A 20,916-nucleotide genomic window follows, 5' to 3' on the forward strand; every position below is an offset into this window, starting at 1 on the left:
AAAGGTAGATCAACATTTGCAAATGAGGATGTCTAAAGTTAGGTGCCTAACACCATAAAAGGCACATAAATAAAAAGGTCTGATTTTCAGAGGTGCTGAGCACTTGGAGCTCCCTTTCACCTCAGTGGGAGTTCCAAGTGTTCAGCAGCAATTCTTAAGGCCAGGTCACTTATTTGGGTTTCTAATTTTGTCATGACAATATTGGCCTGTAGTGACTAGAGGTCAAAAATCATGGTAGGGTTGTGTTCCTTTGCAAACCATTAAGTTCAGCAGATTCAAGAAAGCTCTAGGAATTTGGCCTCAAGGTATTTTCATGGCTCCCTTGCCTCCCACAGAACCACACCTCCTCCCATGCCAAACAGCTGGCTCTCTCCCCTGATTGGCCCAGGAAACCACCTAACCTTGCCTTAGATGTCTTAGGATGGCACAGGCAGGAGCAGGAGGAAACTATAGTGCCTAAGTCTAGGTGGAATTCTCCTGGCCTCTTCTCAGGATCTTCAGGGGTTTCTAAAAAGCCTCTCCCCCAACCATGGTCTTTAGGAATGCCACCAGCACCTAGAAAAGGCGGATGCCTCGCTGGTTTCATTTCTGATCTCCTCTGATCCTTGATACAGCCAAGAAAGGCATCCATTTATCTACTGAACTGGCTGCAGAGAAGCACTTAAATCCTTAGTGTGCTAACTCAGGAAGACCTGGGTTTTCCAAGCAAACACGATAGCTATGATGCCACAAACTCTAGGGCATGGTTGCTCGGAAACCCCAAGGGAGGTTTTTAACTACCCTGCTAAACATTACAGGATTTCTCTGCAGCTGATTCAGTAACAGTTAGTTGGGAATGGGAGTGTTAGTGGCAGGGGACTGTGACGGGGCACTCTTGCCCCCCACTGGTACTGTGGGGGTTACCTCTACTCTCTGGGCTGACGAGGCCATGCCCCCGCAGCCTTGGTGGGTATGCTCCGGCTGGAGACTAGATATAAAAGGGAGCAGCTCAGCTCATTCAGGGCTGACCGCGAAGGAGGGAGGACGCATGACGCAAGCTCCATCCTGGGAACCGTGAAAGCCCCAGATGGTGGAAGCCAGGGACACTGATACTCTGGAGGACACCCAAGGAGAGGAGCCCAGAGACCCTGGAGCCACTGCATCAGGAACAGGGTAGAAAGTAGTTCAGGGGGACTAGTTATTGTGCCACGTAGGGTCAGCATGTTTCGGGTGGGCATACTTGCCCCTGACAGGGCCCTGAGCTGGGACCTTGTGGAGCAGGGAAGGCCCGGGTCCCCTTACATGGCCACCACCCCCACTCAGGTAGGTGGTGGCCCACTCCCCTGACCGGTGGCCAGGCCAAACAGCCCTACTGAAGAGGGCCATTATACTGACTCTGGTTATTGGGCCACACAGCCCTGCTGAACAAAGCAGCCCTACTGACCCTGGCCACTAGGCTGTACAGCCCTTCTTATTGACTCTGGTCGCTAGGCCACACAGCTCCGCCAAACCGGGCAGTCCTATGGACTCTGGCTGCTAGGCCACACAGCTATGCCGAACAGAGCAGCCCTATGGACTCTGATTGCTAGGCCATACATCCCTGAGAGAGGGACACCATATTGACTTTTACCCTAGGCCAGGGGTCTCCAAACTACGGGCCGGATCCGGCCCAGGGCTTCCATTTGTCTGGCCCTCCAACCAACAGGGGAGAAGCGAACAGCTGAGTAGGCACGTCAAGCGTGCGGGGGAGGGGCCGCTGGCAGCAGCTTACGCGGGGCGGTAGCACAGCAGAGCTGTGCAGAGGGGTGAGTGCCTCCGGGAGCCAGTGGCCCCCCAAAAGGGGAGCCAACTTAGGGGAGAGTCATTGCTGCAGCCGAGCAGGTACAGGGAGAAGCAAACAGGCAGGCTGCAGCTGAGTAGGCACACCGAGCAGGCAGGGGGAGGGGCTGCCGGCAGCAGCTCGTGTGGGGGAGGGGGGTAGCTCAGCTGAGCTGTGCGGAGGAGTGAGTGCCCCCGGGAGCCAACTTAGGGGACAGTTGCTGCTGCAGCCGAGCCTTAGAGTAAAAATACAAGCCAGATGCTTAATTACATCTCCAATAAATGGAGTAAAGAAGATGGAAATTAACAATTTCATAATGGTTAAATTTTAACTACAGCACTAATAGAACCAAACAGTCCCAACCAACAATGGGAACCTGGAGCTTCTCTTACCAAAGTACAGCCCGACTTTCAATGCTTTGTCATTTTCTTCAGCAGAGCAGGCACGCCTAGCAGGCACAGGGAGAAGGGAGCAGGCATGGGGCAGAGCAGACCCAAAAAGGGGAGCCTGATTTAGAATTTAATGCAATACTGACACAGTAGAGTAGTGTTGTTTTTTAAATGATTTTGTATATATTTAATTTCTTTCACAGTTGCTTCAGCCCGCGAAGCCCCTTCAAAAATCTAATATGGCCCTCGTCTCATAAAGTATGGAGACCCCCAACCAAGCTATCCCAAGACAAGTGATGGTTGTGTAGACTCAGCCGCGGGTCCATCATTACCCCCACCCCCTCCCAGGAAGGGACGCGGTGCACTTGCCTCGCAACAGGGACACTTTTTTTTTCTTCCCACTTAACACCTCATAAGACCTTGAATTGAATGGGGAAGAACAAAAAGGTGGCGGTACAGAAGCAGAAAAAAATGCTTCTTAACCACTTTGGGGAAGATCATAGAGCGAGTTGCACAAGATAGACCAGGAGTCATGTCATCAGCACCTACTTCCCCATAATGACAAACAAAGTCAGATTTGGTGGACAAATGGAAAAGGAAGGAAAGATACACCCTAGTTGGAGAAAAGGTGAACGTTTTTTAATGGAGATTTTGAGTTGTGTAGAACCCAAAACTCCATGTGACCTTGTAGGTTGAACTTGCAAAATGATCCACTGCAAATGGACAATGCATTATTCTCCACATGACTAACATGAACTGAACCCTGCTACTGTGATCTTAGGCAAATCACTCAAACGCCTTAGGTACCAACCTTGAGACAATGTCTATACCAGCGGTTCTCAAACTGTGGGTCGGGACCCCAGGGTGGGTTGCAACCCTCTTTGAATGGGGTTTCCAGAGCTGGCTTAGACTTGCTGGGGCCTGGAGCTGAAGCCTGAGCCCCACTGCCAAGGGTCAAAGCCAAAGCCCTAGAGCTTCATCCATGGGCGGCAGGACTCATGTTGCAGGCCCCCTGGCTGGGCCTCAAGCCCTTGAGCTTCAGCTTTTGCCCCCCTGCCCTGAGCTGCGGGGCTCGGGCTTGGGCTTTGGCCCCCTGACCTGGGGCAGTGGGGTTCAGGCAGGCTCAGGCTTCAGTCCCCCCTCCTGGGGTTGTGAAGTAATTTTTGTTGTCAGAAAGGGGTTGTGGTGCAATGAAATTTGAGAACCCCTGGTCCACACTATGTAGTAGGGTTGTGATTTCTTGGATTGTGTGCATATACTCGCGCTAGCTGTCATTGAGCTATCCCAAGTATAAATAGCAGTACCACCCCAGTAGCATGGGGAGTGGCAACAGAGGCCCAGTTGAGCAGCACTGGCTCAGCCGTGCCTCTGCTGCCACTACCCATGTGACCGTGGCTACACTGCTATTTATACTCACACTAGCTTGATGAGCACTAGTGTGAATATGTCTACACGAACAGGGAACTGACCCCCCCCAGCTCATAGTGTATACATAGCCTTAGAGACTGATATAAAACCATGGCAGAAGCCCATCGCCTAAATATTTGGAGCCAAGGACAGCACAGAGGATGGAAAAAAGGCAGAAATTATACCATTACGAGAATCTTAAGAATTAAAACCCCAATCTCTTTAATCTTATAGTATTTCAATGAATCACTGAGCAGCATGAGCTATCCAAAGCTAATTTTTCACACAACACAAAATATGCTCACAAAAGAATTCAGAATAAGAAATGGAGACCTGTCAAAATGCAAAGCCTCAAGGCCTAGTTCCTAAAATACACCAGAGGAATGTATAATCTCCAACTGACAATCTTTTTTTCCCCCCAGGAGTTGACTAAGCATCATATTTACAGTTCTCAAAATAAAATTAGTGTGCACTTGGTTGAGTAGTGAATGGTTCGCAAGGCTTTGAGAAGTTTAAAGATGACTTATGATTTATCATTCCACATTCCCCAAAGTTACATTTCTATAGCTTTTCATGATTTATACAACCTGCCAGTGAATCGTGACTACAAAGTTTTGATGAGATATTGTTTAAACTTTGAGTAGAGACAAAGCATTTTATGGCTTTAGAAATCATGAAGCAGATGTAAAGATCCTACTGTACGTTTACAAACCATTCCGTATAAATCTAAAATAAAATATACTGCATGCAACACGTTGAATGTCACATAGAGTCCATGGAAAGAGGCCCAAGAATTAAAATATTCTTCTTTAGAACAATTTTTAATCAATTAAAAAATCAATTAATCAATTAAAAATCAATTAATCAATTAAAAATCAATTAAAAAAAAATCGAAGAACCAGGCATTTTTTTTTAAAGCCCTGACTCCTGCACTATACAACATGGGGGGCAGGCTCCTGTGCCCAAGGAAAGCACCTACAGGGGATTTTTGACCTAAGAAACAAGAATATGGTATATAAAGCACTATTATTTCAGAGCTTCAAAATCTTCATTTATAAATCAGGCTCCTTAGGGATGAAATAAAATGTTGTACATAAATACTATTTACTGATGATTCAACACCGTAGATGTAAATGTTTTTGTAAGATATGTACATCTGTTGTAGGCCTGATGCTCCAATTTAATTTTTAGAACTGAAACTGTTTGACAGAATGCAAAAGTAATGGTTTATAAAATCAACTCCTCCAGCATTTCTGATTTGATGTTCATCTGAAGACTGAGATAAATCTGGTTTATTAAAATTCTGCTGTTTTTAAAGATGCCTCTGAATATTTACATAAAACACACCATCAGAAAACTGATATTTTACTTATAAAAATGCACAAAATGATCTATGAACCCACATATACAGACTCAGACAGAGCAATGATAATTAAGTTCATTTTAATAGAGAAACATGACTACAGTATTACAGCTAAAAATATATATATATATATATCAGAATTTATCAACAGCTACCACAGTATTGAATGTAAGATAAAGCAGTATTTCTCTATATTAACAGTAGGAAATAATGACAGTATCTCTCGGATACTGAGAGGTATGGTAACTTTTTGGAGACGTTCACTTTCTCATGGAGATTGCTATACCTTATATTTAATGGAACAGCTGCTGTTATTAGCTAGTGTTTTAAAGGATAAAAGCTCACCTTGCTAGCTGTGGTGTCTCTTCTGCCTTCTCTTTGGCTGTAGAGGGGCAGGGGGAGATCCCAAGTGGGGGCAGCTAGGAGATTGCTAAAACACACTTCCCCTGGTTTTCCCTCCCTCTTCTTGCCACTTTTACATATGAGGAAGAGAAGGATGCTACTACTTTTTCACTCCCTCTGCCCCTTCCCTCCCCCCGTCCCACTCCCGCACGTGATGGGAAAGGCTATTTCACATGGCGTCTAGGTAATGATGACCGTTCTGCTGCCATTGGACAGTGGACCCATGAGTGGCCAGCTGATTAGCTCGCATCAGCCAGGGTCAGAGGATGGGGGTGGCTACCGCCTGATCTTGCTACTGGACTCTGCAGCCATTTTGGACTCTGTTGCAGCCCAACCCTAACCAAACCTTATCTACTGAGCTGGATCTCTTATGACGACAGGGGTTTGGCTGATTGGCAAACTTTGTTTGGGATCTGGAAGCGATTTTTCCTGCATGGCAATATTGTCAAGCTGCCATGTGGATTTTTTCACCTTCCATCCATCATCTTGGAGGTCCAGTTTTGGGACTTTAAAAGAATCCAGTGTGAAGTGTCTGTTACCCAATGGACTGCTTGGCAAAGGCCCAGAGACCTGAACTGAACAGTAATGGGGTATGTCCCCACCTCCTATGCAGTTTTGGGCTCCCCTCCTCTCATCTCTTCAATATCCTGTGTGGAAGACAAGAATGGTTTCAGCTTTGGCTTCTAGCCAGGGATCTTGGGCAGGCCTGAGGATGTAGAGGGGGCATTGCCCTCATATCCACCTTCACGTTTACAGAACCTGGGGCCCTCGGTTCCCACTTGAAATCTGCACTGGAACAGTCTTGCTGGTTTGTGGTTCCCCATTTGTTAAAGGTTGTGGCCTCTGCATTTACCCATACTATGGCATACATGTTTCACTGTCTCCACATTCACATCAATAAGTTATCTCACACGTTACAGTTGTTTTCTTCCAACTAGGTCAAAACACACAAATCTGTTTTCCTCTGACTTTTAGTCCTTTATTTGAGTATACCTAGTAGAATAAAGAGATTACCCACACTGCCTGAACAACATAACAATAACTGCTATTCCACTCCAAAGCCAAAAAGTGCACAAAATGATTATATATCAAGTACTAAAGCATTTACACTGTAGCAAGCAGTAACGTCACAGGTATGGTACTTATCAGCATCATAATACTGTTATAGGCTGGTTTGTCAAAAGGATAGGAATTTAGTTTGCTAGTAATAAAACAGTTTTCCATTGATTCAAACTGAAGGATGGCACTATTTCAGTATATCAAAGCAACTAGCTACACATACACAAAGTAACAGCAAATAATGTCCTTAACATGAATATACACATATACATCCATATATACACATACATAAAATTAAGAAAATAGGAGAAAAGATTAATAGTTTGATTTTAAAAGGTTGCATATTAACTAAGGTACTTTTCTTACCTTTAACCTCCCCATATCCTGATACTTAAAGCTTTTATTTTTTTCAGGCATTACAATACTAATCTTAGCTTTAACAATGTTATTTGTAACTAATGTTCTACCAATAATTAATCTCTTTCTACTTTTCTTTTGATAACCAGAGTCCCAAAACAGTCAGAATTACACTGTATATGGAACCAATGTTTCCTTTTCTCATTCCTGCTCCCCAGACCCACTTTGCCTTGTCTGCTTTTCTTATGTTTCCTTCTAATTCTGATTCTGCAAACATCTGTTAAAAAATTACTTCATGTATGCAAATAGTTCCACTGATTCCAGTGGGACTACTCACATGTGCAATGATATTCACATGTGTATTTGTTTGCAGGATAAGGGGCTTTATGCTCTGATCCTGCAATGAGCTCTGAGTAGTTGGGCCCCACATCCACACAGGACCCAAATAACTCCAATAGGGATACACAGACGTCGGGATCCACCCACACAAAGCTCATTGCACTCTTGTGGCCATAGACCGAAAATGCTTTGAAACAGATTCGGTGTCTTCTTAACTTGTCTGTAAGGTACTAAATTATTCACCCCAGTAGTACCATATTAATAAATTCAATTCTAACAACAACTTGTTTGTGATCTAAATGTTTGCTTTAACTATGGTGTCTAATGTGCATAATGACTGCTTGGGTTGGGGATATGGTGGGGTATGCCTATCACTGACAGCATGTTATAGGGTATATTTGGTTAATGTTTTGCTCCCCTGACCAGTATATTTTCTTCTGTTTTTTGGCACGTCCAGGAGTAATCTTGAAATGTACATGTTTCAATCTGAGGTTAAAGGACTGTTTACAAGATCCTGACCTGAATATCAAAAGAACATTTGTGTTCAGCAGGGATAGCTGGTTTCTCTAGGGGAGAATAAATAAAAGAGGCTGATTATATAGTATAATATTTAATCAGAGAGGGTTGATATACAATGTATTGATTTATGCATTCTTTACAAGTATTTTCTCTTGTTGTGGGATAGTTTGTAAGTGGCTTTATGTGTTTGTCAACAACCTGGGCAGTAAAAGTTGGAAAAATATAGCTTTTCCTGCATGTACTTGCAATTTGGAGCTCTCTCTAAGAGAGGCACAGCTAAAAATGTTTTTAGATTTGGTGATGTGGGAGATTATGTGAATTCTGACCATAAATCTTGTGGCTTTCTCGGAAATGTAGTTAAGTAACTGAGTGGCTATTTTATTACAGGTATTTATTTGTAATGGTTAAATGGTGGTTTTAGTGGTTTTACTAAGATGAGTTTTGTATTCATGGTGATGATAAATTAGTTGCTATATTTGGAACACATGCAAATTAAATTGGGTTGTTTTTTAGTGGACAAAAATATTTTTGAATGGGTGATCATGGGTACTCTCTGCCTATATAGAATGTTGAGTTCAGCAGCCAGACACCTTTTATCAGCAGGAATCAGTTACTATTACAGGTACCAGGGGACAATTTAGAACCCTGGTTCTACCATTAGGCTGTCAGAAATATTATGGCTCATTCATGGTGAAAATGAACAGATAAAATACTTCTGCTCAGTTTCAGCAGTTATTTTTGTATTTTGCCTTCTTTATTCTTTTTAAATTAAACTTTAAATAACTGTTTTCTGGTTCATAAATGTGACATTGAAATATGTCTAATACTGCAAAACTGAAATTTAATTAAAAATATTTATAAATACAATTTACCACCACATGCAATCATATTAACCAACAGTTTGCCATTGTTTTCATCCTTCAGACTACTTAGTGATAGATGGACTCCATCTGTAACCTTGGGAATGTTAACTTCAACAAAACTTTCTGAAAGTGGCCACAAATTTTGTGTGCCTCAGTTTTAGGACCCTCAGCTTGAGACAGATGTGCTGATCCCACAATTTCAAATGTAGTGACTGGGGACCTGTTTGTGTTCAAAAATCTTTCAAAATCAGGGTCTAGGTGTCTAAATTTGGGGCACTTAAAAATGGAGGCACCCAAAATTAACAAACACTTCTAAAGATTTTTGAAGTCCTTAAATTCGCTGTATGTATTTGGCCATCTGAAAAACTAGAATAATTTATGTCTATTTATCCAGGAGACATGTTGTGAGGATTAAATAATTAATGGACCTAACAAAGTCCCATTGTTTAGGTCAATGGAGAGTTTTAGGTATGCAAGGAACACAGGATCAGTCTTAGTAGCCCTGACCATGCTTGCACATGTGTTTAACTTTACACCCATTAAAATTAATAGGAATACTCATGCATTTATAGCTAAGCGTGTGTGTAATTGTTTGAAGGACTGAAGCCAACGTTTGTAAAGTGGGTTGAATGTAGCGCTATGTAAGAGATAAATATTATGATGATTATCATTGTAGTTCTGTTTCAATGCAATACTTGACTGGATTTGGCAGTTCAAGACAAAGTAATTAAAGTAGATCCAAGTATCAAGAGCACGGCTCTCATATTTCTTTGGCTTTATCTCTGTTAAATTTCTGCCAGATTTCTGTCACTCTCTATAGATGATATCAGTACAGGAATGAATATTTTAGATAAAACTATTTGACACTTGTTGTTTTGTTGTAATTTTGTACTAGGAAGTGATATATTCAGGGTTTGGGGCTTTTCCTTAGTTATAATAGAAAACATGAATTATTGAGTATTCATATTTCCTTGAATAGGAAGAATGTTATCATTTATGTTGGGGATGTCTGAAAGTATATAACTGTCCGCCTGCAGATACTGAAGAAAAAACAGACACCCTTCATACTCAAGGGCCCTCATGCCAATTTGCATGCCGATTAAATAGCTTTTTAATTGCCGTTAAATTATGCCAGCTAAACTGTGATTTCATGCAATTATTAAGCTGTAATGACATGCAGTGAATCATTTACTAAGATTTAGAAATTGGAACAAAAAGAGACAATTAATTCTAATCCTCAGATTCAGCTAAATTATGTGTCACTGGGCTTTTATGAATGTGGTCTGATTGCTTTGTTATCATTTATAAATTATACAAAGATTTTTTGACACCTTGAAAAAACTTGGCAGCAATAACCCTTATGCAGACATCTGTGTGCAAAGCTCTTAGGGATTTCCTAATACCGTGGGGGCGGTTTAAGGGAAGCAAATGAATTGGTGAAAATGAAGGGTTTATTTCACCCTCTCCTTTCAGCAAACATCATGACTGTTCTGATTATGTACAATAAAGTTAATTATTGTTAATACTTAATATCAGATACTTTCTACATAAGAAAATACTGTCTACTACTCTGAGCGGGGGCAGGGAGTTAGGGTGTGGGAGGGGGTGAGGGCTACGACTCCGGTTCTGGGCTCAGGGGTGGGGTTGGGGATGAGGGATTTGGGGAGCGGGAGGGGACGCTGGGTTGGGGTGCATAAGGGGGTGTGGGGTCACGGCACCGCGTACTGCAGCTCTAAGGAAGTGTCTGCCAGGTCCCAGCGGCCTCTAGGCAAATGGGCGGCCAGGCGGTTCTGCACGGTACATGCTGCCTTCCCAGCTCCTATTGGTCCCAGTTCCTGGTCAATGGGAGCTGTGGAAATGGCATGGGGGCAGTGGCAGTGCACGGAGCCTCCCAGTCCTTGGCCGCCCCAGCCCCTAGGGCTGTAGTGGGCAACCTGAGGCCCCCGGACCGCACGCGGCCCGTCAGTGTAATCCACTGGGGGGGCTGCGAGACAGTGTTTACATTGACTGTCCGCAGGCACGGCCGCCCGCAGCTGCCAGTGGCCACGGTTTGCCGTTCCCAGCCAATGGGAGCTGTGGGAAGCATCGTGGGCCGCAGGGACACGCTGGTCACCGCTTCCCGCAACTCCCATTGGCTGGGAATGGTGAACCGCGGCCACTGGGAGTTGCGGGCAGCCGTGCCTGTGGACGGTCAATGTAAACAAACTGTCTCACGGCCTGCCAGCAGATTATGCTGATGGGCCGCATGCCCACCACTGGCCTAGAGGCTGCAGGGACCTGGCAGATGCTTCCAGGAGCCACGCAGACCTAGGGCAGGCAGGGAGCCTGCCTTAGCCCCAGGCCCCCACTGTGCTGCCGACTGGACTTTTAACGGCCTGGTCAGTGATGCCAACTGGAGCAGCCAGGATTCCCTTTCGACTGGGCATTCCGGTTCAAAATCGGACACCTGGCAACCCTAGGCAGAGGGCAGGAGCAATGCAGCTGCAGAACAGCAGGGGTAGGGGCACCTGAATACACGCCACTGTGCATGGCCCTTGATTCACTCCTGGGCAGCTGCATGAGTGCACAGCTTAGGGAGAACACAGCTGGGAAGAAGGGGAAGGGGAAGAGGAAAGGGTCCAGCTGGGTGTAAAACAGTTTGCTGGAAGAGACATGGCAAATAGGCCCATAGGACCAAATAGTATTCAAAAGTTAGTGTTTCCCCTCCCCAGTATCAACCAATTCAGAAGATCAGCCTGTTTGTCCACAACTAAAGATGGTTCTTGGCCCTAAACTGAACACCATATCCAATCTGAATACATTCAGGGTGAAGTCCTGGCCCCACTGAAGTCACCAGCAAAACTCTCAGTGGTGGACAGGATTTTATCCTGAGATTTTTGGAATGCTCAGAATTGGGATCTGAATTTTGTGCCTTGAGCCCATCACTATACTAACTAATACCTACATTTAAATAGTGCAACTTGATACTGAGTGGCAAATTAAATTTACAAACCAGAAAGGAAGTTTTTCCTAATGATTAGAGCAAGGTCTGTGTGCTAAGAATTCTGGGTTCTATTCCTCTCTCTGCCACTTATTCTTCCTCTAACCTCTATGTCTCTGTTTATCTATCTGTAAAATGGGATGATACCCATATGATAGGGATATTGTGCGTCTTCATTAATTCAAGTTCTTGAAGTGCTTTGGCGGTCCATGGATGAAAAGCACTATTGTCTGTACAAAGTATTATTATATATAATAGAATGAGTCAAAGAGGAAAGATAAATAGTAAAGAAATACATATATAATTAAGAGTATAGGCACCATAAATAAAAAACAAAACCCAAGGATTTGTTTTGTTTTTATTTTGCAGCTTCAAGACAATGGTGGTTTCCTACATAACTATTTACAAGTTTTAATATAAAGAATATTGTTTGGGTTGTTTTTTGTGAGCGGTGATGCAGTTTGAAATTATGTAAGCATAACATAATAAGAAATGTGTTCAGACTCATATACTTAATTTAAACATAAATGCCTTTGATCTTGAAAAAGATAGATTTTTTTTCTAATCACACTCTAGTGATGTTAGACTTTATGTACATAGTGACCACTTAATATAGTCAAACATGATATTTTTCTTGATCATCTGGCACAGCACGCTGAAATATCAAGCATATTGCTTTATTACATTCTCCATTGTCTAACTAATCATACTCTTCTTCTGACTGCTAATAGACATTCCTCAACCTTTAGACACCTTCTGTTCTCAGTTCTGTCCTCATAGAATATCAGGGTTGGAAGGGACCCCAGGAGGTCATCTAGTCCAACCCCCTGCTCAAAGCAGGACCAATCCCCAACTAAATCATCCCAGCCACGGCTTTGTCAAGCCTGACCTTAAAAACCTCTAAGGAAGGAGATTCCACCACCTCCCTAGGTAACCCATTCCAGTGCTTCACCACCCTCCTAGTGAAAAAGGTTTTCCTAATATCCAACCTAAACCTCCCCCACTGCAACTTGAGACCATTACTCCTTGTTCTGTCATCTGCTACCACTGAGAACAGTCTAGAGCCATCCTCTTTGGAACCCCCTTTCAGGTAGAGGAAAGCAGCTATCAAATCCCCCCTCATTCTTCTCTTCTGCAGACTAAACAATCCCAGTTCCCTCAGCCTCTCCTCATAAGTCATGTGCTCCAGCCCCCTAATCATTTTGTTGCCCTCCGCTGGACTCTCTCCAATTTTCTAATTTCTAATTTCCACATCCTTCTTGTAGGGTGGGCCCCAAAACTGGACACAGTACTCCAAATGAGGCCTCACCAATGCCGAATAGAGGGGAACGATCACATCCCTCGAACTGCTGGCAGTGCTTCTATGTATACAACCCAAAATTAGCCTTCTTGTCAACAAGGGCACATTGACGACTGATATCCAGCTTCTCGTCCACTATAACCCCTAGGTCCTTTTCTGCAGAACTGCTGCTTATACACTCGGTCCCTACTCTGTAGCAGTGCATGGGATTCTTCCGTCCTAAGTGCAGGACTCTGCACTTGTCCTTGATGAACCTCAGATTTCTTTTGGCCCAATCTTCTAATTTGCCTTGGTCCCTCTGTATCCTATCCCTACCCTCCAGCGTATCTACCTCTCCTCCCAGTTTAGTGTCATCTGCAAACTTGCTGAGGATGCAATCCATGCCATCCTCCAGATCATTAATGAAGATACTGAACAAAACTGATCCCAGGACCAACCCTTGGGGCACTCCGCTTGATACCAGCTGCCAACTAGACATGGAGCCATTGATCACTACCTGTTGAGCCCGATGATCTAGCCAGCTTTCTATTCACCTTATAGTCCATTCATCCAGCTCATACTTCTTTAACTTGCTGGAAAGAATACTGTGGGAGACCGTATCAAAAGCTTTGCTAAAGTCAAGGAATAACATGACCACTGCTTTCCCCTCATCCACAGAGCTAGTTATCTCATCATAGAAGGCAATTAGCTTAGTCAGGCATGACTTGCCCTTGGTGAATTCATGTCGACTGTTCCTGATCACTTTCCTCTCCTCTAAGTGATGGCATGGATTGCACCCTCAGCAAGTTTGCAGAATTGATTCCTTGAGGACCTGCTCCATGATTTTTCCAGGGACTGAGGTGAGGCTGACTGGTCTGTAGTTCCCCAGATCCTCCTCCTTCCCTTTTTTAAAGATGGGCACTAAATTAGCCTTTTTCCAGTCGTCCGGGACCTCCCCCGATCGCCATGAGTTTTCAAAGATAATGGCCAATGGCTCTAAAATCACATCCGCCAACTCCTTTAGCATCCTCGGATGCAGTGCATCCGTCCCCATGGACTTTGCTTGTCCAGCTCTTCTAAATAGTCCTGAACCACTTCTTTCTCCACAGAAGGCTGGTCACCTCCTCCCCATGCTGTGCTGCCCAGTTCAGTAGTCTAGGAGCTGACCTAGTTCGTGAAGACAGAGGCAAAAAAAAGCACTGAGTACATTAGCTTTTTCCACATCCTCTGTCACTAGGTTGCCTCCCTCATTCAGTAAGGGGCCCACACTTTCCTTGACTTTCTTCTTGTTGCTAACATACCTGAAGAAACCCTTCTTGTTACTCTTAACATCCCTTGTACTCTTTAACTTTGACCCTCTCTTATATGCAGATAATATCAAAATGTTTCTCTTCTTCATTAATTTCTGGCTCTGACATAACTGATTTCAACTCAATATATCCAAAAATGTTTTAAATTGATAAGAATGCCACAACATTCAAAACTCAGCCATTTCTCTCTCTCTCTCCTCAATACATTAAAGTTTATATATATTTAAATGATTCTATTTCACAAGAATTGAATCCTAACTTGTTTGAAGTTTGCAAAAGAGCTCTAGCTTTGTGGGTTTTAAAAAAAAAAATAATGTAGGGTTCTTGTACATCTAATGTTGAATGTGCTGAAAATTCACAGAATTATCTTAATAAGACAATTGTAGCACAAACACAATTTGAAAGAACCAGATCATTACTGGGTATTAAACAGAGACAAGGCATTTCTTCACAGAAAACTTGAGGTCTTAGAAAATTTTGTGAAGTCAAGCCAGACTTGTCTTCATTAAATGAAGTAATAATATTTTATACCTAAATAGTGTGCTCCTGTCGCTGGTTCTGTGCTCTCAGATGGAACAGATATTGTTACTTTGGGACCAACAAATTAATATCAGTGAATAATGAACCAACGATGAAAATCCAGGGGAACTATTTTATTAACTGACAAGAAAATTTATATTTTTACATTGTCTCCAGACATGAGCAAATTGATCCAATGAGAAGAAAAATGTCTTTCTGTAGTCAGAATTTCTGCCTCCAGGTTTTCATGCATTAGTTTTGTTTCCTGTCAAACATTACAGGATTTCATTTACATTTTGAAAAGACTAAATAATTTTCATTATCACAGCTATATAAAAAGATCTAATTGTCTTTTGAAAGACGTGGAAATGCTACAGGGTTTAATTGTACCTGTGTATGACTGAATGCATCTTCCCTGCCCCTCTTCATTTTAGGATTTTTTGGATAGTTAAGCTTTTATGCCAATCTGTCAGGATGATGTTTGTTTGATATTTATTTTTTATTTAAGCCAGAGGAAAGGAATAAGTACTACCAGGTTAGTCTTCAACTTTATATGTGTCCTCAGTGTTTTGAGGGTTTTTGTACAAAGCTATTTTTTAATAGATGAAATATATATTGCTTCTCAAACGTCAACCTTGTTATCTGTGGGAAGAAATTACATATTCTGTAATTTTTCTTTAAAAAAAAAAAAACCCCACAACAAACCAACCAACCAGCAAACAAAAAATGTTCCTTAAGCTGGGAAACTTTTTTCAATAATTTTTAGGAGCTTTAAGACTAAAGAGAAACCTGCTGTTTGATTTGTAATTAAGGAAAACATTTTCCTTTGTTTTCTTTTAGAGGGATAGGTCACAATATTGGCATGCAGAGGTGCCTTCTCTATTATGTAAAAATAAATAAGATGAAAATGAGGGGAATTTCAAACACTGTTACAGATCAGACTTACTGGTACATGCCATAGTTGGTGGATCTTTCTCAGCTCTGAAGTAACCTTTTTCACACTGACAGACAAAAGTTGCTTCTACATAGGTTAAACTGTGTGGAGGGCACTTGGAACACTTTATATTCCCAGCAAATGCTTTATAGAATCCTGGCCTGCAAGCTGTAAAAACAAGAAAACAATTATTCATTATTATCAATAGGCTTCTTTCATACATACAGTATGTTCAATGCATTTCCAATGCACCTTCTTTTTCTCTGTGATCTAGATACAGAATACATTATAATCAGAGTATTAATCCTGTACTTGGCTTAATCTTCAGATATACGGACTGAATGAAAAACATCACTAGTCTCAGAACTCCAGGCAGGACAACAATGAAAAGAGGCAAACAGCTCTCAGCAATTTACAGCTGGATTTTAGTCAGCACTGCTGTTAGGTAACTGTTGTACAGAAGTCTCCGGGAATATCACACAGTGTAGAAGCAAGTTGTATGATGTATGCTAGTCCCATCTATCAGTAAAGATAAAAAGTGGGGTAGGTCATTATCCATTAAGGTATTTCTATGGTCCCCATTACTGAAATAACTGAACACCCTGAAGTCATCAACATATTTATTCTCATAACACCCTTATGAGGTAGGGATGTGTTATCTCCATTATAGATGGGCAACTGAAGCACGGAGATGCTAAATAACTGGCCAAAGTTCACACAGGAAGTTTGTGGAGGAGCAGGGAACTGAATCCAGTCTCCTAAATCCCAGGCTAGCATCTTAATTAAATTCCTCTCGTGGTAACTGTGACGCTGGCAAACTAGATTTATAGCTGGAAACAAGACCAGCTCACCTGTCCGTTAGTATTGTTCAAGATAGGCGTTAGGCTTGTAAGGATGTGTTTAGCATTTAGACTCTATGAAATGCTTGTAAATTGCTGCATGCATTAATCTCACTTGAAATGTTTGTATTTCATGCTACAACATAAAATGTGTTTGTTTTATAATGGTAAAAATGCCTGCTCTAAACTTGTGAACTCAGATGGCAAGAGTGGCTGCCCCTCCCTATCTAGGAGAGCTATCAGAATTAAGTGGGCCGTTGTAGGACAAAAGCTTTGTTGATTAGCCCCACCCATTGAGAATTACATGCAGAAAGCCTGGTCCCATTGGTCTTAATGCTAGAAGAGGGAAATAAAAATAGCTGACAAAGATTTTTCATCTCTGCTGTTTGGACTCTTACAAAGGTTGGAGCTAAGAAACAAATAGGCAGAGATCCCCAGGGTCAACCTGAGTTAGTCTTAAAAAGACATTCAATGCTGACAAATTACGACAATTCTGTCACCTTTTGGAACCAGAGAATGAATTCATTTGTGTTTATGTGTTGCCTGCTTTAACCTGTAAATAACTCTCATTTCTTTTTCCTCGTTAACAAATCATTAGTTTACTTTGGGATTAGCTACTTGCATTGCTTTTTGGTGTGAAATCTAAGATAAAACTGATCTGGGGTAAGTAGCTGGCCTCTTGGGATTGGGAGCAACCTGAATATTTTGTGATTTTTGGTGTATGTGACCATTTATCATTAAGTCCAGCTTGCCTGGGTGGTAAGATAGAAAGGCAAGCCCACGAGGCTTGTCTGTGACTCCAGGGTAAGTTTGCTACAGTGATCCAAGAGTTCACATTTGTTACTGGGTTGGTTAAATCTAATTGTACAATATACCACCAGTTTGGTGTGTCTGCCCTGCTTTTGACTATCTGTCCTGAGGTAGGTACTCACAGTTGTGAACCACTTCAGACAGCGCAACAATAACATACGTCTGATTTTAACAGGCTTTTTTTCCCCCAGTTTTGGCTATTTACATGGAACATTATCTTAGGCCCAAAGCAAATAATGCTACTGAGAAATCTTAAATAAGCCACCAAAGGTACAAGAGAAACCCAATTAATGAGAAATAAGGGAAAATAAATATATATATATATATATAATGTTATTAGACTGGTGTTGTTGAGGCTGCTTTCATTGAATTCAATGCTCACTGGTGTAGGGAAAAGAATATTGTAAGCAGAGGTGAAAGTAAGCCGGGACGCCCCACCGGACCAGCTTCCCTTTAAATTGCCACCAGAGCCCCACTGCCGCTTCCCCAGGGCTCTGGCAGCAGGGCTCAGGAGGCATTTAAAGGGCTCAGGGCTCCGGCTGCTGCTACCACCGCGGGCCCTTTAAAATCTCCACCGCCTCCGGCAGTGGGGCTCTGGCGGCAATTTAAAGGGCCTGGGGCTCCAGCCGCTGCTACTGCCCCAGGCCCTTTAAATCTCTGCTGGCTCCAGCAGTGGGGCTCGGGTGGAGATTTAAAGGGCCCGGGGCTCCAGCTGCCGCTACCACCCCAGACCCTTTAAATTGCCGCCAGAGCCCCACTGCCGGAGATTTAAAGGGCCGGGGGAGGTAGAGGCGGCCGGAGCCCTGGGCCCTTTAAACGGCCCCCAAGCCCTGGGGCTCCCAGCCGCCTCCGCAGCTGGTAGCTCCAGCAGTGATTTATGTTGTGTAAAAGTGGACCATGATCTTGCACTCTAGGGCTTCACCCTGTACTGCTTGTGGCTATCAACGGGTCTTGAGAGTGGCTTTTCTGGGGCACTGATGATAGGCAGACTGGGGTGGAGATCTTCTACCACCATTCCTTTTGATCACCAAAAATTGCCTTGTAGGTGCTTATACATTACTACTATTCAGTCCAACTAGCTTCTCCTTATGAAAAGTATCAGTCCCCACGCTTGTGAATGTACCAATACAATAGCACAGTAATAGCTATTTAAGAAGTCTCCTCCCCAAGGACCATTCTCCCAAAAATTAATGTAACATTTATCACCTAAATTTTAGGATCTTTGGTTGCCCACTTCATTGTCTATTGTGTATAATGATTTAACCCCATATTGACCGCTTCATTTCAAGTGACTGCCTCCCTCATATGTTGCCCCTTCTGCTGAGCAATTTGTCCCAATGTGTATTTAGCTCCGATATTCTGCTTCCTCACCCAAACCTGAAGAAGAGCTCTGTGGAACTTAAAAGCTTGTAACTTCCACCAACAGAAGTTGGTCCAATAAAAGATATTGTGGCACTTCTCTTATCTCTCTCATATCCTGGGACCAAACACTGCAAAAAACTATGATCCACTCAGTCATTCAACAGAAACACAGTACGAGTATTACACAAGATTCAAATTTAAGTCAATGAGAGAGATCCTCAGTCTCTGATTCAGCCCCTGTACACCATTTCTGAGTCTGGAAGCTGGAAAATGGCCTTACTATGATTGATGAGGCTCTTATCATCATCAGGGAATGCTCAGGTTGTGTAGAGTGGTGGGAGTTAGCTACTCTACTCCAGGTTCCAGCCCAGGGCCCTGTGGAATGCAGCTGTCTGGAGTGCCTCCTGGAACAGCTGTGCGACAGCTACAACTCCCTGGGCTACTTCCCCATGGCCTCCTCCCAATACCTTCTTCATCCTCACTATAGGACCTGCCTCCTGCTGTCTGATAATGCTTGTACTCCTCAGTCCTCCTTCTAGGAGCAGTACGCCTTCTCACTCTCAGCTCCCAGTGCGTCTTGCTCCCAGCTCCTCACATGCGCACCACAAACTGAAGTGAGCTCCTTTTTAAACCCAGGTGCCCTGATTAGCCTGCCTTAATTGATTCTAGCAGCTTCTTGATTGGCTGCAGGTGTTCTAATCAGCCTGTCTGCCTTAATTGTTTCCAGAAAGTTCCTGATTGTTCTGGAAACTTCCCTGTTACCTTACCCAGAGAAAAGGGACCTACTTAACCTGGGACTAATATATCTGCCTTCTATCACTCTCCTGTAGCCATCTGGGCCGGCCCTGTCACATCTGCAATATTATTTTGAAACGAATTTCAGACTCACACCACCTATTCTGTGATAGCAGATTTTCTTCCTTCTCCTGCCAACTGCCAAATTTGCACATATGAATCTGCACACCTGTCTGACTGGTTTATTGCTTTCACTGCATTACAAACTCCTATTCAGATAACAAAACAGAACAAAGATTAACTAAAACATGTACATGCTGTACACAGTCTCACACTCCTTCCAACTTCTCCACCATGAAAGTCTTTGTTATAAATATAATTAAGGATTAATTTGGCTTTCTGATTTTTACACATTCAGGCATACCTGCTTCACCCTGCCACAAAAGCTAAAAAGCATTTCTGTTCTCCAGTCATAAGAAACAATGATTTTACCAAAGTAACAATTTAAGAGTGAGGTCCTCTACAAATATGTAAAGACTGCTAGTGACTATGCTCTTTAGAGCTGCATGGTCAGTTCATACTGAGTTTTTTAAATGATCATGAAGTGATATGTAACATATCCTACAGGCCCCGGTGCTGAGTCAAATAGGCTTGACACAAAGACAAGCTCTTCAGTGGCTGGGGCTGAAGGGGAGGGAGGAAACAGAAAGATTGGGGCCTGGAAAAGGCAACAATTAATTATGTATGAGAAAAAAAAATTTCCAATGCAATTTTAAGAGTTTAGCTTGGACTCAACAGCTTTAACCATTTTCGCAGGCGCCTCTCCTACTCCCTGTTGAATGAGCATTAAGGAAGAATGACCTCATCGCACATTAAGCTGCGGGGACCTTTGTCGGGAATGGCGGAGAAGGTGTGTTGCCCACTTTGAGGGTGTCTAGAGAGCCAGTGAGTTACCTGCAACATGGAGGCAGCTTCATCCCAGGTCCCCCACAGGTGACCAGAAGATAAGGGGATTATTTATGTGCAAAGTCTGGGGCATAAAAGCCCTGTGTCCAGTGCAGGTACTTCAGAGAATGAATACGGTGATCATATCAAATGGATTGGGAAAGGATTTAAGAGATGCATTCTTTAAAAAAGAGCGTAAATCGGGGGCAGGAGGGTTCGAGGTGCCTATGACCGGTATGGCAGGGTGGCAACCCTCCTTTATAGCCCCCCTTAACCAAGTGAGGGTAGCAAGGTCCCAGGAGTGGGTTGGCCGGGGACCAGGATGGGTAAGGATGCCAATAGCCCACCAAGAATATGTAAATGATTGTGGAATAACCTGCACTATGTAAGTTTTATCTGTGGGTACTCCCACACATTTAGGAAAGTAGTGGCCTATTAAACCACATCCATTGTCTCCTCTCCTCCTTTCTGCATAGCCGGACAATCCCTCCTGCAGTCACTGAAAAAACAATAAGTACCTCTGGTGAAGGAGATGAGAGGAGTGAACTTGGCAGTCTTGGCATTAGAAAGAAAGTATCAGACCCTACACCTGCTATGGTCATTACTGGGATGCACTGACCTCTACAACTCTAAGATTTGCAGGGTGGGAAGTGCACGCTCTTATCTTCTCATACCCCAAATCTTCCAATGGTTTACATACAGAAGAA

General features: G+C 43.1%; 1 protein-coding gene across 8 annotated transcripts in view; it reads right to left on the minus strand.

The window, feature by feature from the left end:
* The window catches only part of LOC141999196 (ephrin type-A receptor 6), an 817,098-nt gene that overhangs the window by 378,606 nt on the left and 417,576 nt on the right, over positions 1-20,916 (minus strand). For all 8 annotated transcript variants that reach the window (XM_074972390.1, XM_074972364.1, XM_074972372.1 and 5 more), the window contains one exon: positions 15,531-15,686. In XM_074972390.1, the coding sequence (XP_074828491.1) occupies positions 15,531-15,686 (156 nt within the window). The remainder of the gene's footprint in view (positions 1-15,530; positions 15,687-20,916) is intronic.

This window comes from Natator depressus, chromosome 1 (genome assembly GCF_965152275.1).
Source record: "Natator depressus isolate rNatDep1 chromosome 1, rNatDep2.hap1, whole genome shotgun sequence".
Taxonomy (NCBI): Eukaryota; Metazoa; Chordata; order Testudines; family Cheloniidae; genus Natator; species Natator depressus.